This window comes from Schistocerca serialis, chromosome 1, assembly GCF_023864345.2.
Source record: "Schistocerca serialis cubense isolate TAMUIC-IGC-003099 chromosome 1, iqSchSeri2.2, whole genome shotgun sequence".
Classification (NCBI taxonomy): Eukaryota; Metazoa; Arthropoda; class Insecta; order Orthoptera; family Acrididae; genus Schistocerca; species Schistocerca serialis.
Window position 1 is genome coordinate 892239578 of NC_064638.1, and position 15632 is coordinate 892255209.

The 15632-nt window shown below is 47.3% G+C and overlaps 1 protein-coding gene across 1 annotated transcript in view; it reads right to left on the minus strand.

Annotated features, from left to right (window-relative positions):
- The window catches only part of LOC126411417 (RING finger protein 10), a 119218-nt gene that overhangs the window by 64947 nt on the left and 38639 nt on the right, over positions 1 to 15632 (minus strand). Inside the window, exon 3 of the mRNA XM_050081362.1 lies at positions 2484 to 2783. Coding sequence (XP_049937319.1) covers positions 2484 to 2783 — 300 coding nt within the window. The remainder of the gene's footprint in view (positions 1 to 2483; positions 2784 to 15632) is intronic.

The window sequence follows — 15632 nt, forward strand, 5'->3', positions numbered from 1 at the left end:
ACGGGTGTAATATACGTAATAAACAGTTCCCAAGTTTTCTATATACACATATATTTTATGTGTGACCTATCTATGCCACACAGTGCCTAATGTGATGTATACACCGAACTACTAGCAGCTCAATAAAGCAACAAGCTATTTTGTGACATGGTTTGTCCAAGGACCTATATTACTGACAATACACCATCTTTACAAATCTCTGGAGTGCCGTATTACAAGCTGTTCTACAATTGTCCTATTTGGTGCAGACACTCCTCAGCTCCCCTGAGATTAGGTGCAGCTAGTATATAGGCTACCTGCCAGACAGCACAACTGTATGCGTTCTGCCCATGTGCAAGGCATATGGCCACATCTCTCCCCATGTTCTCCTGGTGCAGTAGTACAGTGTAGGCTACGAAGTGACTGCTTGACAGCTGGCTAATCAGCTGCTTGCCCATCCCTGCCCATGTCTGGCCGGCTACCCTCTAAATCATATTTGTCGAGTTAGCACTAAGGCAACAATGCAATGGATCACAAAATAAACATAGCACCTTCTGAATATAATGATCAGACCATGAAGACCATAGAGGACCAATGTGTAGATTGTGGCTGCAGAACACTGTCTTGGTACCAGTAATGTGACGGAATATAGCAACACAGAGATTCTGGCATGCACTTCCAGTTACTGGAACAGTGTATTTATGGGAACTGTTTTTGATTAAATTCTGCCTGGAATCCTGCTCCCTCCCTGGTCAAATAAAAGGACAGAATTAGCACTACTTGGTCATTATCTGTTAATAAATATTTCACTTTGCATAATGTCTGGCATTGGTTATCTTTGGTTGTGTTGTGGCACTAATTGTATATGATGTGTTATCTTTCCGCATATATAGTCTTGTTTCCTACACGATGTAGCCCTACCCACCAAAGATTTTAGTTGGTATACACAGTGATCTCTCGTGTTATTTTCAGATGAGATAACAGAGGCATGCACTTGCCAATATGTTGCTGTTGTCATGTACATTACTTGGCTGCATTTCTGTAGTTATTTAAAAACTCTATATGTTGCGAGTAAACGAAGTGTCATCTTGTCAGTCAGTTTAAAAAAAAATTAATGAAATGATTTGCAACTGACAGTGGGATTTCTCTCTCTGAGTTGTTTGGATATCCACTGCCCAAGTGATTAGAGGGAATCTCACGTAAGAAATATCCTTATGATAGTTAGCCGAGCAATGGAAGGTTCTGTGAAAGCTTTGTCCTTGCATACGATCTTTCAATGCATCGTATACCTGCTCTATTACCAAGTACCATACACAAGTTGACTTGATCCCTTAGGAATGGATCCATCTGCACCAAGTTCTCCACAGTCTTTGTTTTTTAAAATATCTTTTCTGCATTGTAGGCTCTACTTATAAATGAACAACAATTCTGTTGACCAATTTAGATCACTTTATGCAGTTACAATAATCGAAATTTCACAAGCAACAAACAATAGCAGATACATACATTACCCTGCATGAATGTGCGCAAGTCAGAGCATGTAGTTACACCACAAAAATAATGGTAGCTTGACAATATATGTACCATTACAAGCCATACAAAAGCAGTAGTCTTTCTTCACTTTTACTTTCACTTCATGTTTCTTCTGTCTTGATCAGACAGTGTAGTAAATTACACCAGCAACACAACATTAAACCAAAACTTTTGTTTCTTACGGACACGGATCAATTCTGATCAACTCTTCGTGTCCAAACAACATCTAGTAATTATGGGAAGCATTGACAATTAAGGTATAAAATCTATTTTTTCACTGAAACCCATTGCTTTCCTCAAAAATACAATGAGTGTATTTATGAAAAAAGAAAATACCATGTGATTTTCACTATACCCTCAGGGAAATTGTTTCCCTGTTCGCTGAAATGAACATTTCAAGTTTTTAAAAGTACAGTAACCAACTGAAATCTTGCTTCTATGGAGATTTGTAATATATTAAAAACTTTCAGGGATAGCTGTATCATCCAGAAATCTCTTGAAATTAGACATCTGATGTGCATCTTATATCACTAAGTGACTATCCTGAAACTCAGTACCTGTTGCCTTCTAGAGGTAACAAAAATTTAAAAATTGTAAATGCTATTGTAATCTACTCTAACAGGTAAAATCTTATGTTAAAAATTTGACACAATAAGACAAGTACTACAGTTAGAAATTGTGTGTATCTTGAGGCAGCGTAACTGATGGTGCCAACAGTCAAACGTTACTCATCCAGTATTTGAGTACGAGGGCACTTAGCAACTTCCAACAAACTTTAAGCATAATTTCACATATCTTACAGTGTGTTTCTTTTTTTTTTATTTAGAGAAAAGGGGGTTTTACAAGTAATATTCTAAAATCAGACCTATCTCTAACAATTATCACAATATACACGATTTCTAACACTAATGTAACATTGTTCTTGATTATAAGTGTCTTATCTATAAAATTTGTAAATTGTTATTACTCACAATTTGTTCAATAAGATCCCAACTAACAAGTGCATCAGGGTCAGAGATGTATGCTGAATAATCTGCATCAGCACGGACCACAAACTGACAGTTTGCTTGTAAAAACTGCTCCTTGTTGTATTTGTGGCGAAGTGAAACATGGTGGTGACGACCACTGCCACTGCTACCCCAACCAGAACGCCAACTTGTTGTACCTTCTCTTGGTGCGTAATGAAAGTTTAATAAGTGGTTCAAGTTTTGCTTTTTGCTGCTGTGTAGTACAACTGACCCATACTCAGCAATGCTCTCATCCCCTGCTACCTGTATAGAAAAAATGTTTTATTAAAAAGGTAGTAATTAAGTTAGCAGTATATGCAAGAAATCAAAGCAGATCAAATTCCTCCAGCACTATGCCGAAGAGAAAGCGTTTAAATTCCCAGCCATAATTTAAATATTTATAAATAGCAGGATATGCAATACGTTACGAATATTGTCGCAGAAGAAGCTGAGTAGTGCCGTGGTGTAGTGGTTATGATACTAAGCTGTTACATGGAAGATCGCGAGTTCAAAACTCACGTGGACTGTACAATTTTAATTTCTATATACCGTTCGAGTACAGTCTAGAAGTATCCACAAATGTCAACAATCATAGTACTGGAATGTTCTGTAGCTGTATATATACCGTATGTGTTCTGGCTGGAGTCAGTTTGCTCCGTGCTCTTCGACATCTACATCCATACTCTGCACTTGACAGTGTGTGGCGGAGGGTACCTTGAGTACCTCTATTGGTTCTCCCTTCTATTCCAGTCTCGTATTGTTCGTGGAAAGAAGGATTGTCGGTATGCCTCTGTGTGGGCTCTAATCTCTGATTTTATCCTCATGGTCTATTCGCGAGATATACGTAGGAGGGAGCAATATACTGCTTGACTCCTTGGTGAAGGTATGTTCCCGAAACTTCAACAAAAGCCTGTACCGAGCTACTGAGCGTCTCTCTTGCAGAGTCTTTCGCTGGAGTTTAGCTATCATCTCAGCAACGCTTTCGCAATTACTAAATGATCCTGTAATGAAGCGCACTGCTCCCCGTTGGATCTTCTCTCTCTTCTATCAACCCTATCTGGTACAGGTCCCACACCGGTGAGCAGTATTCAAGCAGTTGGCGAACAAGTGTACTGTAACCTAATTTCTTTGTTTTCGGACTGCATTTCCTTAGGATTCTTCCAATGAATCTCAGTCTGGCATCTGCTTTACCGACGATCAACTTTATATGATCATTCCATTTTGAATCACTCCTAATGCCTACTCCGACATAATTTATGGAATTAACTACTTCCAGTTGCTGACCTGCTATATTGTAGCTAAATTATAAAGGATCTTTCTTTCTATGTATTCACAGCACATTACACTTGTCTACATTGAGGTTCAATTGCCATTCCCTGCACCATGCGTCGATTCGTTGCAGATCCTCCTGCATTTCAGTACAATTTTCCATTGTTACAAGCTCTCGATATACCACAGCATCATCCGCAAAAAGCCTCAGTGAACTTACAATGTTATCCACAAGGTCATTTATATATATTATGAATAGCAATGGTCCTAAGACACTCCCCTGCGCCACACACCTGAAATCACTTTTACTTCAGAAGACCTCTCTCCACTGAGAATGACATGCTGCATTCTGTTATCTAGGAACTCTTCAATCCAATCACACAATTGGTCTGATAGCCCATATGCTCTTACTTTGTTCATTAAACGACTGTGGGGAACTGTATCAAACGCCTTGTGGAAGTTAGAAACACGGCATCTACCTGGGAACCCGTGTCTATGGCCCTCTGAGTCTTGTGGACGAATAGCACGAGCTGGGTTTCACACAATCTTCTTTTTTGAAACCCATGCTGATTCCTACAGAGTAGATTTCTAATCTCCAGAAAAGTAATTACATTCGAATATAGTACATGTTCCAAAATTCTACAACTGATCGACGTTAGAGATATGGGTCTATAGTTCTGCACATTTGACATCCCTTCTTGGAAACGGGTATGGTTTGTGCCCTTTTCCAACCTTTTGGAACGCTACGCTCTTCTAGAGACCTACGGTACACCGCTGCAAGAAGGGGGCTAAGTTCCTTCGTGTACTCTGTGTAAAATCGAACTGGTATCCCATCAGGTCTAGCGGCCTTTCCTCTTTTGAGCAATTTTAATTGTTTTTCTATCCCCCTATCATCTATTTCGATACCTACCATTTTGTCATCTGTGTGATAATCTAGAGAAGGAACCACAGTGCAGTCTTCATCTGTGAAACAGCTATGGCAAAAGACATTTAGTATTTCGGCCTTTAGTCTGTCATCCTCTGTTTCACTAGCATTTTGGTCACAGAGTGTCTGGACATTTTGTTTTGGTCCACCTACCGCTTTGACATAAGACCAAAATTTCTTAGGATTTTCTGCCAAGTCAGTATATAGAACTTTACTTTCGAATTCATTGAACACCTCTTGCGTAGCCCTTCTCACACTACATTTCGTTTCATGTAATTTTTGTTTGTCTGCAAGGCTTTGGCTATGTGTACGTTTGCTGTGAAGTTCCCTTTGCTTCCATAGCAGTTTTCTAACTCGGTTGTTGTACCACGGTGGCTCTCTTCCATCTCTTACGATCTTGGTTGGCACATACACATCTAATGCATACTGTATGATGGTTTTGAATTTGTCCACTGATCCTCAACACTATCTGTACTTGAGACAAAACTTTTGTGTTGAGCTGTCAAGTACTCTGAAATCTGCTTTCTGTCACTTTTGCTAAACAGAAAAATCTTTCTACCTTCTTTAATATTCCTATTTACGGCTGAAATTATCGATGCTATAACCACTTTATGATCGCCGATTCCTTGTTCTGCGTTAACTGTTTCAAATAGTTCGGGACTGTTTGTCACCAGAAGGACCAATATGTTATCGCCACGAGTCGGCTCTTTGTTTAACTGCTCAAGGTAGTTTTCAGATAATACACTTAAAAAAATTTCACTGGATTCTTTGTTCCTGCCACCCGTTATAAACGTTTGAGTCTCCCAGTCTATATCTGGTAAATTAAAATCTCTACCCAGAACTACAACATGGTCAGCAAATTTTCATTAAGGTGCTCTGCCACAACAGCTGCTGAGCCAGAGGGCCTATAGATACATCCAATTACCATGTTTGAGCCTGCTTTAACCGTGACCTTCACCCAAATTATTTCACATTTCGGATCTCTGTCAATTTCCTTCGATACTATTGCACTTTTTATTGCTATAAACACACCTCCCCCTTCACTGTGAAGACTGTCTCTGTGGTATACATTCCAATCTGAGTTTAGAATTTCATTACTGTTTACATGTGGTTTCAGCCAACTTTCCGTCCCTAGTACTATGTGGGTATTGTGACAGTTTATTAATGAGAGCAGTTCTGGGACCTTTCTGTAGATACTCCTGCAGTTTACTACTACCACATTAATATTGTCATTTCCTGTTGTGTTATGCCTACTGTTACCTTGTCGCGTCTCTCAAGGCGTCTTGTCGGGCCAAGGGAGGGAATTCTCTACTCTAAAAAACCCACATGTGCACTCCACAAGTACTCCGCTTCCCTTGTAGCCGCTTCCTGCGTGTAGTGCATGCCTGACCTATTCAGGGGGACCCTACATTTCTCCACCCGATAGCGGAGATCGAGAAATTTGCCCCCCAGTTTTCCGCGGAATCGTCTGAGCTTCTGGTTTAAGCCTTCCACCCAGTTCCAAACCAGAGGACCGCGATCGGTTCTGGGAATGACACTACAAATAGTTGGCTCAGATTCCACCCCGCGAGCGAGGCTTTCCACCTTCACCAACTCCGACAGCCGCCTGTGTGAACTGAGGATGACCTCTGAACTCGGACAGCAGGAGTCATTGGTGCCGACATGAACAACAATCTGCAGTCAGGTGCACCCAGTGTTCTCCATTGCCCACGGCAGGGCCTCCTCCACATCTCGGACGAGATGGAAGATATTGTATTAAAACACAATGCCCCAAGGTCGGTAATTACAGATCAAGGGAAAGCTTTTCAAGCGAATCTTGTGACAGAGATAAACAGTCAGTGCGACATTACTCATCACATGACGACTGCCTACCAACTGCAAACTAACGAGCTTACTGAACGCCTTAATAAGAGCTTGGACGACGTGCTATCAATGTTCGTCAATGTTGAGCAGAGCAATTGGGATGAGTTGCTACCTTCCGTGACCTTTGCCTACAACACCGCCACACAAGACACCACAGGATTTATGCCATTTTTCCTGGTGCATGGGCGTGAGGCGACAACGATGATGGACACTGTGTTTCTGTTACATCCTGATGATGTGGACGACGAATACATCAGCCAGGTGTTAACCAGAGCTGAGGAAGCCCGGCAGTTAGTTCGACTCCGCATGCTGCAGGCTCAAGAAAACAATCGCCGAAGGCATGACACGAGCCACTGCCCTGTTGTCTACCAGCCTGGCGACTGTCTGGATCTTCACTCCTGTTCAGAAGGTTGGTCTCCCTGAGAAGCTCTTTAGGCACTACTTTGGACCTAATAAGGTTGTAAAACAGTTGTCTGATGTTACTTATGAAGTTGAAGATTTCGACTCTGACAAGACGACCAAAGATCAGAGATACGGTCCATGTCCCTCGAATGAAGCCCTACATGGATCCTGCAACCGACGGTAAATTCAAAGCTCCAGCGACAGGCAACAAGTGGAAAGGTAACGAAGAGCGTAGCGGCAAAAGAAGTTCTAAGAAGATTACTGCCAGGGAGAGCATCAGTCATCATGAGTCTGAGTATGCAGGACCGATGACTCATTCCGAGGCTAGGACGACTAAACGAGACGCTGTTCTCTTAAGAAGGGAACAATGTCGCAGAAGCAGCGGGGTAGCGCAGTGGTGTAGTGGTTATGAAACTAAACTGTCGCATGGAAGTTCATGAGTTCAAAACTCACCTGGACTGTACAATTTAATTTCTATATACAGTTCGAGGACATTGTACTGGAATGTTCTGTAGCTGTATATATACTGTATGTGTTCTGGCAGGAGGCAGTTCGCTCTGTGCTCTTGTATGTGCAAGTGCTGAATAAACCTTCGTTAAGTGAAGTTAGCGTTCGTCATTAAGCTAATTACACCTTTTTTTATGTGACAATATTATACAGTGAATAATGACGAATCTCGGTATGAGTAAAACAATTATCACAAGGTAAGGTGTGTGGAGTACCTAAACAAGAAGTTGATACATATATGCACAATTTGTTCATCCTCTCTCCCTCCACACTTGTACTAACATCAAAAAAACTGGCAAACAATGCAAGCGACAAGTGGCTGTGGAAGTAACTTCTTTAACTACACATCCTCCTAACTTCAATAATTCACAACAGTCCTCGATGAGACAATTTTAAGCAAAAAATAGGTAATGTCCAATGAGTTGTCTGCAACTATCGCATGCTAGTCTCAGCCACTTACTTCTTGCAATTCACAGAGACTACCATTCTTACCTTCAAACAGTTATGGAGCTCCTTAGGGAAACAACATCCAGGGTTGGAAAGAAATCCAATGTGCACTCAAGTATGTCTACCAGGAATGGGGTAGGAGAGATGAGTGGGAGTGAGAGTGGGAGTTGGAGGAGGAGGAGGAGGAGGAGGAGGAGGAGGAGGAGGGGGGGGGGGGGGCACAAAAACTAGTGTCATATACGCCCCCGTCAGAACTGTAGAACATGAAGACAAAGAGAGGAATTAAAAATGAATACCCAGTAATCCCAATCGATGGAAGAGAAGACAGCTAAAAACAGGGATGTGGAGAAAGGTCTGTAAAATGCACCATAACAGAAAGAGAGGTCCAAATCTAGAAATTAAACGACCTTCACCATAGTAATACAATGGCTAAAAAATAAAATGCGGTCGACAGACCGCACATCATTTTCTAAAATGGCCGATAATTCAGATGGCAAACACAAATGAGAACATAAGTGGTTAAAAAAAGGATTCCGTCAGGAAATGGCAGACTGTCTAAGGTTGAGCACAATGAATACAATGTGATTGGGGAGCACCACTTGACAATTGGCGATGGTTAAAAAGACCGCTCGATACGCAACCTAGCTAAAATGATCTCCTCACCACGACTGAACTGAGAGGAGGTTGTCCAAGCTGCTGGGAGAAGCTTAATAACCCAGAGCTTGTTCCCATGAAGGGACGACCAGTGGTGGTGGCAAAGTAACACCACCTGCTGACACATGGCAACACAGATCAGAGGGAATGTAAGAACTAGTGGGCTGAGGTGCGAAGACTGCAGCCTTCGCAGCAGCATCGGTGACCTCATTTTCTGTCAGACCGACGTGACCAGGAACCCACAAACATCACACTGGCTTCATCAAAAATGAGCAAGTGACAACTTTCCTGAACCTGTCGCACTAAGGGATGGATGGTGTTCAGCACACAGAGGCTTTGAAGGCGATTGAGAAAGTCTGAACAAGTGACTCAACTGAAAGCCAGTGTCGCCGGATGTACTGCATGACCTGATAAAGGGTGAAGAGCTCTGCTGTAAATACTGAGCAGTGTTCCAGAAGCAGATACCAAAAAATGTCTGTGCCAATGATGAATACACACCTGACACCACAGTCAGTCAGTCAGTCAGTCAAAGTCATCAATGCACACAAAATTACTATCGTGAAGTTCCATGTGAAGATCATGAAACTGAAGGTGATAGAGAAAGGCTGGAGTAGTGTCCGTAGGAAGCGAATGAAGAAGGTGAACACGGCCCATCAGACGAAGCAAGATGACGAAGGATTCCCACCAGCTGGAAAAGTTGCAGGTGGCATGAAGTTAAGCTGCCAGAGCAAGAGCCAAAAGCAAACTCCAGGACGTAACAAAGAAGAGGGTTGCACCCCATACTGGCACTCAAAGGAGTCATTCAAGGAGGCGGCATAGGATACGTGGCCACACATGGCAGACAAACGGCATGCTTATCTGCTGAGGAGAAAGTTGGTTGGTTGGTTTGGGGGGAGTAAAGGGACCAGACTGCTATGGTCATCGGTCCCTTTTTCCAAAGACAAAGAACACCCACAGAGAATAAAAACGAGGAACAGAAGAGATCACAGACGATACAAAACAAGAGAAACTGAGACAAAGACAAGACAAAACGAACTAAAACCACACAGAGTGTGACGGTGGTTGGCCGACCATAGAAATAAAAAAGGAAAAGCCAACCACTTAGAAACACATCAAAAAAATCAGTTGAAAATCATAGGCCAAAGGCCAGAATCAACACAAAACAATAAAATAAAACAGAAACACTCAGATTAAATGATAAAATCCCCCTGCCCGAATAAAACGTAAAACTAAGTCAGCCATAGTGGAGTCGTCTGTTAAAAGGGCAGGGAGCGTATCAGGCAGCGCAAATGTCTGCCTGACCACAGCTAAAAGGGGGCAGGCCAACAGAATGTGGGCCACTGTCAAAGCTGCCCCACAGCGACACAGAGGAGGGCCCTACCGGCGCAGTAAATAACTGTGTGTTAGCCGGGAGTGGCCAATGCGGAGCCAACAAAGGACGACGGAGTCCCTGCGGTTGGCTCACAGGGATGACCGCCACACAGTCGTCGTCTCCTTAATGGCACGGAGTTTATTGGGTGTAATCCGATCGCGCCATTCAGCATCCCAAAGCGCAAAAACGTTTCGGCGGAGGACTGCCCGCAAATCAGTCTCTGGGAGGCCAACATTCAGAGATGGTTTACACGTGGCCTCTTTCGCCAGGCGGTCAACATGTTCATTGCCCGGGATACCGACATGACCGGGGGTCCACACAAAGACCAGAGAGCGGCCGCAACGCGCAAGAGTATGCAGGGACTCATGGATAGCCATCACCAGACGAGAATGAGGAAAACACTGGTCGAGAGCTCGTAAACCGCTCAGAGAATCGCTACAGATCACGAAGGACTCACCTGAGCAGGAGCGGATATACTCTAGGGCTCGAAAGATGGCGACTAGCTCAGCAGTGTAAACGCTGCAGCCAGCCGCCAAGGACCGTTGTTCGGAATGGTCCCCTAGAGTTAGCGCATACCCGACACGACCAGCAACCATCGAACCGTCGGTGTAAACAATTCCAGAGCCCTGATACGTGGCAAGGATGGAATAAAAGCGGCGGCGGAAGGCCTCTGGAGGGACCGAGTCCTTCGAGCCCTGTGCCAAGTCGAGCCGAAGGCAAGGGCGAGGAACACACCACGGGGGTGTACGCAGAGGCGCCTGGAAAGGAGGCGGAACAGGGAAAACCCAAGCCCGCAGAGAAGCTCCTTGACGCGTACGGCGATCGGACAACCCGACCGGGGCCGACAGTCCGGCAGATGGACGACCGACTGCGGGAACAGGACACGGTAATTTGGATGCCCGGGCAAACTAAAAACATGGGCAGCATAAGCAGCCAGTAATTGTTGGCGTCGTACCCGCAGTGGAGGTACACCTGCCTCCACTAGTAAGCTGTCCACAGGGCTGGTGCGGAAAGCACCAGTGGCAAGGCGTATCCCGCTGTGGAGAATTGGGTCCAGCACCCGTAACGCAGATGGGGATGCTGAGCCATAAGCCAGGCTCCCATAATCCAGACAGGACTGGATTAATGCCTGGTAGAGCCGCAACAGGGTAGAGCGGTCGGCGCCCCAGCGGGTGTGGCTCAAGCATCTCAGAGCGTTTAGATGCCGCCAACACGTCTGTTTAAGCTGCCGGATATGAGGCAGCCAAGTCAACCGGGCATCGAAAACCACCCCCAAAAACCTGTGGGTCTCCACCACAGCAAGGAGTTCGTCGGCAAGATAAAGCCGCGGCTCAGGATGGACTGTTCGGCGCCGGCAGAAATGCACAACGCGGGACTTGGCTGCCGAAAACTGAAACCCATGCGCTACAGCCCAAGACTGCGCCTTACGGATAGCGCCCTGTAGCTGACGTTCAACAGCTGCAATGCCAGTAGAGCTGTAGTAAAGGCAGAAGTCGTCAGCATACAGGGAAGCGGAGACAGAATTTCCCACGGCCGCAGCAAGCCCGTTAATGGCTATTAAAAACAGACAGACACTTAAAACAGAGCCCTGTAGCACACCGTTCTCCTGGACGTGGGAGGAACTGTACGAGGCCGCGACTTGCACGTGGAAGGTACGACACGACAGGAAATTGCGGATAAAAATCGGCAGAGGACCCCGAAGACCCCATCCATGAAGCGTAGAAAGAATGCGATGACGCCATGTCGTATCGTACGCCTTCCGCATGTCGAAAAAGACAGCGACCAGGTGCTGACGGCGGGCAAAAGCAGTACGGATGGCCGACTCCAGGCTCACCAGATTGTCTGTGGCGGAGCGGCCTTTACGGAACCCACCCTGAGACGGAGCCAGAAGGCCCCGAGACTCCAGTACCCAATGCAAGCGCCGGCTCACCATCCGTTCAAGCAACTTACAAAGAACGTTGGTGAGGTTAATGGGACGGTAGCTGTCCACCTCCAGAGGGGTCTGTCCAGGTTTCAAAACGGGGATGACAATGCCTTCCCGCCAGTGCGACGGAAACTCCCCCTCGACCCAAAGACGGTTGTAAAGATCGAGAAGGCGCCGCTGGCAGTCCACTGAAAGGTGTTTCAGCATCTGACAGTGGATGCCATCTGGCCCAGGAGCGGTATCAGGGCAAGCAGCTAGGGCACTGCGAAATTCCCACTCACTGAATGGAGCATTGTAAGATTCCGGGTGGTTGGTGCGAAACGAAAGGCTCCGACGTTCCAGCCGCTCTTTAATGGAGCGGAAGGCCTGGGGGTAATTCGCAAAAGCGGAACTCATAGCAAAATGCTCTGCTAAGCGATTTGCAATGACGTCGGAGTCAGTACAAACGGCTCCATTCAGTGAGAGCGCAGGGACACTGGCAGGGGTCCGTAGCCGTAGACGCGTCGAATCTTGGCCCAGACCTGCGAGGGAGTGACATGCAGGCCAATGGTGGACACATACCGCTCCCAGCACTCCTTCTTGCCTTGGCGGATAAGGAGGCGGGCCCGCGCACGCAGCCGTTTGAAGGCGATAAGGTGGGCTAAGGAGGGATGTCGCTTGTGACGCTGGAGCGCCCGCCGGCGATCTTTAATCGCTTCAGCGATCTCAGGCGACCACCAAGGCACAGCCTTCCGCCGAGGGGACCCAGAAGAATGGGGAATGGCAGATTCGGCGGCAGTAACCATTCCGGTGATGACCGATTGAACCACCGCATCAATGGCATCAGTAGAGAGAGGCTCAAAAGAGGCAGTGGAGGAGAACAAATCCCAGTCAGCCTTATTCATAGCCCATTTGCTAGGGCTATGAGAAGAGTGACGCTGTGGTAGTGACAAAAAGAGCGGAAAGTGGTCACTACCACACAGGTCGTCATGCACACTCCATTGGACAGACGGTAAGAGGCTATGGCTACAGATGGAAAGGTCAATGGCGGAGTAGGTGCCATGCGCCACACTGAAATGTGTGAAGGCACCATCATTTAACAGCGAGAGATCGAGCTGCGACAATAAATGCTCAACGATGGCGCCTCGACCTGTGGCCACTGACCCACCCCACAGAGGGTTATGGGCGTTGAAGTCGCCCAATGGCAAGAAAGGTGGTGGCAATTGGGCGACCAGTGCAGCCAGGACATGCTGCGAGACATCACCATCCGGTGGAATGTAAAGACTGCAGACGGTAACAGCCTGTGGCGTCCACACGCGTACAGCGACAGCCTCTAAAGGCGTCTGGAGAGGGACAGACTCGCTGTGCAGAGTGTGAAGGACATATATGCAGACGCCACCAGACACCCTTTCATAAGCAGCCCGTTTCTGAAAATAACCCCGATAGCCACGGAGGGCGGGGATTCGCATTGCTGGAAACCAAGTTTCCTGGAGAGCAATGCAGAAGAAAGGGCGAAGGCTGATAAGTTGGCGGAGCTCAGCGAGATGGTGGAAAAAACCGCCGCAGTTCCACTGGAGGATGATATTGTCCATGGCTGAGAAAGGCGTGAAAGGACTGGGAAGGCAATTTACGCCGCTTGTTCACTCACTGCCACCGATTCAGTACCCGTACGAGAGGCATCCATGGCGTCTGAGGGACCAGCGAGATCAAGGTCCTCAGCGGACGCTAGAATCTCGACTTCATCCTCAGACGCAGAGCGCGAAAGGTGCGGTGGGGTTGGTGCCACCGCAAGTTCTTTGGCCTTAGAGGTCTTTCTCTTGGACTTCTCTCGCTGAACCTTGGGTTTCACCGGCTGGGAAGGCTTCACCGATTCAGTCTCCGGGACAGAGGAGGATCGTGAAGCCCTACGCCCGGCCGCTGGTGAGGACTTATGCCACTGGCGGCCGTCATCCTTCCCGCTGGTGGAACCCTGGGAAGGGAGGGTCCCAAGGGAACTCTTACGGGCGAGAGTAGCTGAAGTAGTTAGACGCTTCTCCGGATGAGAAGCGGGGACGGACGTCCGCGACGGGTGGGAGGAGGTTGCTCCTGAGGTAGGTGGTGCAGGAGCAACCGGTTGGGTAGAGCCCCCCACGGGCAAGGGGGCAGGAGGAGTCTTACTGCTGATCGAGCTGGCTGGAAGTCTCAAAACTGATGGGGCTAGCACAGGTGTTGTAGCAGCTGCATAAGATGTCATTCTCACAGGATGGAGTCTGTCTTATTTCCTTTTGGCCTCAGTATAGGTCAGCCGGTCCAGGGTCTTATATTCCATGATTTTGCGCTCTTTCTGAAAGACTTTGCAGTCAGGCGAGCAAGGTGAATGGTGCTCCCCGCAGTTGACGCAGATGGGAGGCGGGGCACATGGAGTATCGGGATGAGATGGGCTTCCGCAATCTCGACATGTGAGGCTGGAAGTGCAGCGGGAAGACATATGGCCGAACTTCCAGCACTTGAAGCACCGCATCGGGGGAGGGATATAGGGTTTGACGTCACATCGGTAGACCATCACCTTGACCTTTTCCGGTAACGTATCACCCTCGAAGGCCAAGATGAAGGCACCGGTAGCAACCTGATTGTCCCTCGGACCCCGATGAACGCGCCGGACGAAATGAACACCTCTACGTTCTAAGTTGGCGCGCAGCTCGTCATCAGACTGCAAATGGAGGTCCCTATGGAAAATAACACCCTGGACCATATTTAAACTCTTATGTGGTGTAATAGTGACGTTAACATCCCCCAACTTGTCACAAGCAAGTAACCTGCGTGACTGGGCGGAGGATGCCGTTTGTATCAGTACTGACCCAGAGCGCATTTTAGACAAGCCCTCCACCTCCCCAAACTTGTCCTCTAAATGCTCGACGAAGAACTGAGGCTTTGTGGAGAGAAAAGACTCCCCATCAGCTCTCGTACAAACTAAGAATCGGGGCGAATAACTGTTACCTCCATCCTGAGACTTACGCTCTTCCCACGGCGTGGCCAGGGAGGGGAACGTTTTCGGATCGTACTTCTGAGCATTAAATTGAGCCCGAGAACGCTTAGAGACTGCTGGCGGCTGGCCGCCAGCGAGAGATGATGTACCACGCTTCATTGCGGGTCATCCGCCCTGATGCCACCTACTCCGACCAAGGGCCCTCCCCACGGGCGCCACCCAGCCACAGCAAAGGCCACCTGGCAGGATGGCCGTTGCCGGGAGTCCCGATACCCCAGGAGGATAGGCATCTACTCCTTGGCATACGTGGGGAGTTAACGGCGCAGGCATCAGTAGAGCGATCCCTGTGTTGTCAGGGGGCTACAACCAAGAGGGTACATGGCGGCCCCACCACAACGGACTGGCTACCGTGCTGGATCTTAGGTGCAAAAATGTCCAAGGTCGTCGTCGCAGTTAAAAGAAACACTGCAGAGGGCAGCGTGGTAATCGCACCCAGGGACGTATTCTCGCCCAAGAGATCAAAAACGAGCGGGACACCATTGCAACGACGAGCAATCCGGCTAAAGGTCTAATTGCACGACGGATACAGTGAACCACGTAAGGCGCCCTTCCCCAATTGGCTCGCTCTTCGGATAAAGTTAGAAAGATGGAGGTCAAACCCGAGAGGGGACCATCACATAAGGCCGAAACATGTGAGACTCCTTTTAGTCGCCTCTTACGACAGGCAGGAATACCGCGGGCCTATTCTTACCCCCGAACCCGCAGGGGGGTGAGGAGAAAGTCACAGCAGTAGTTCGACAGCTTCT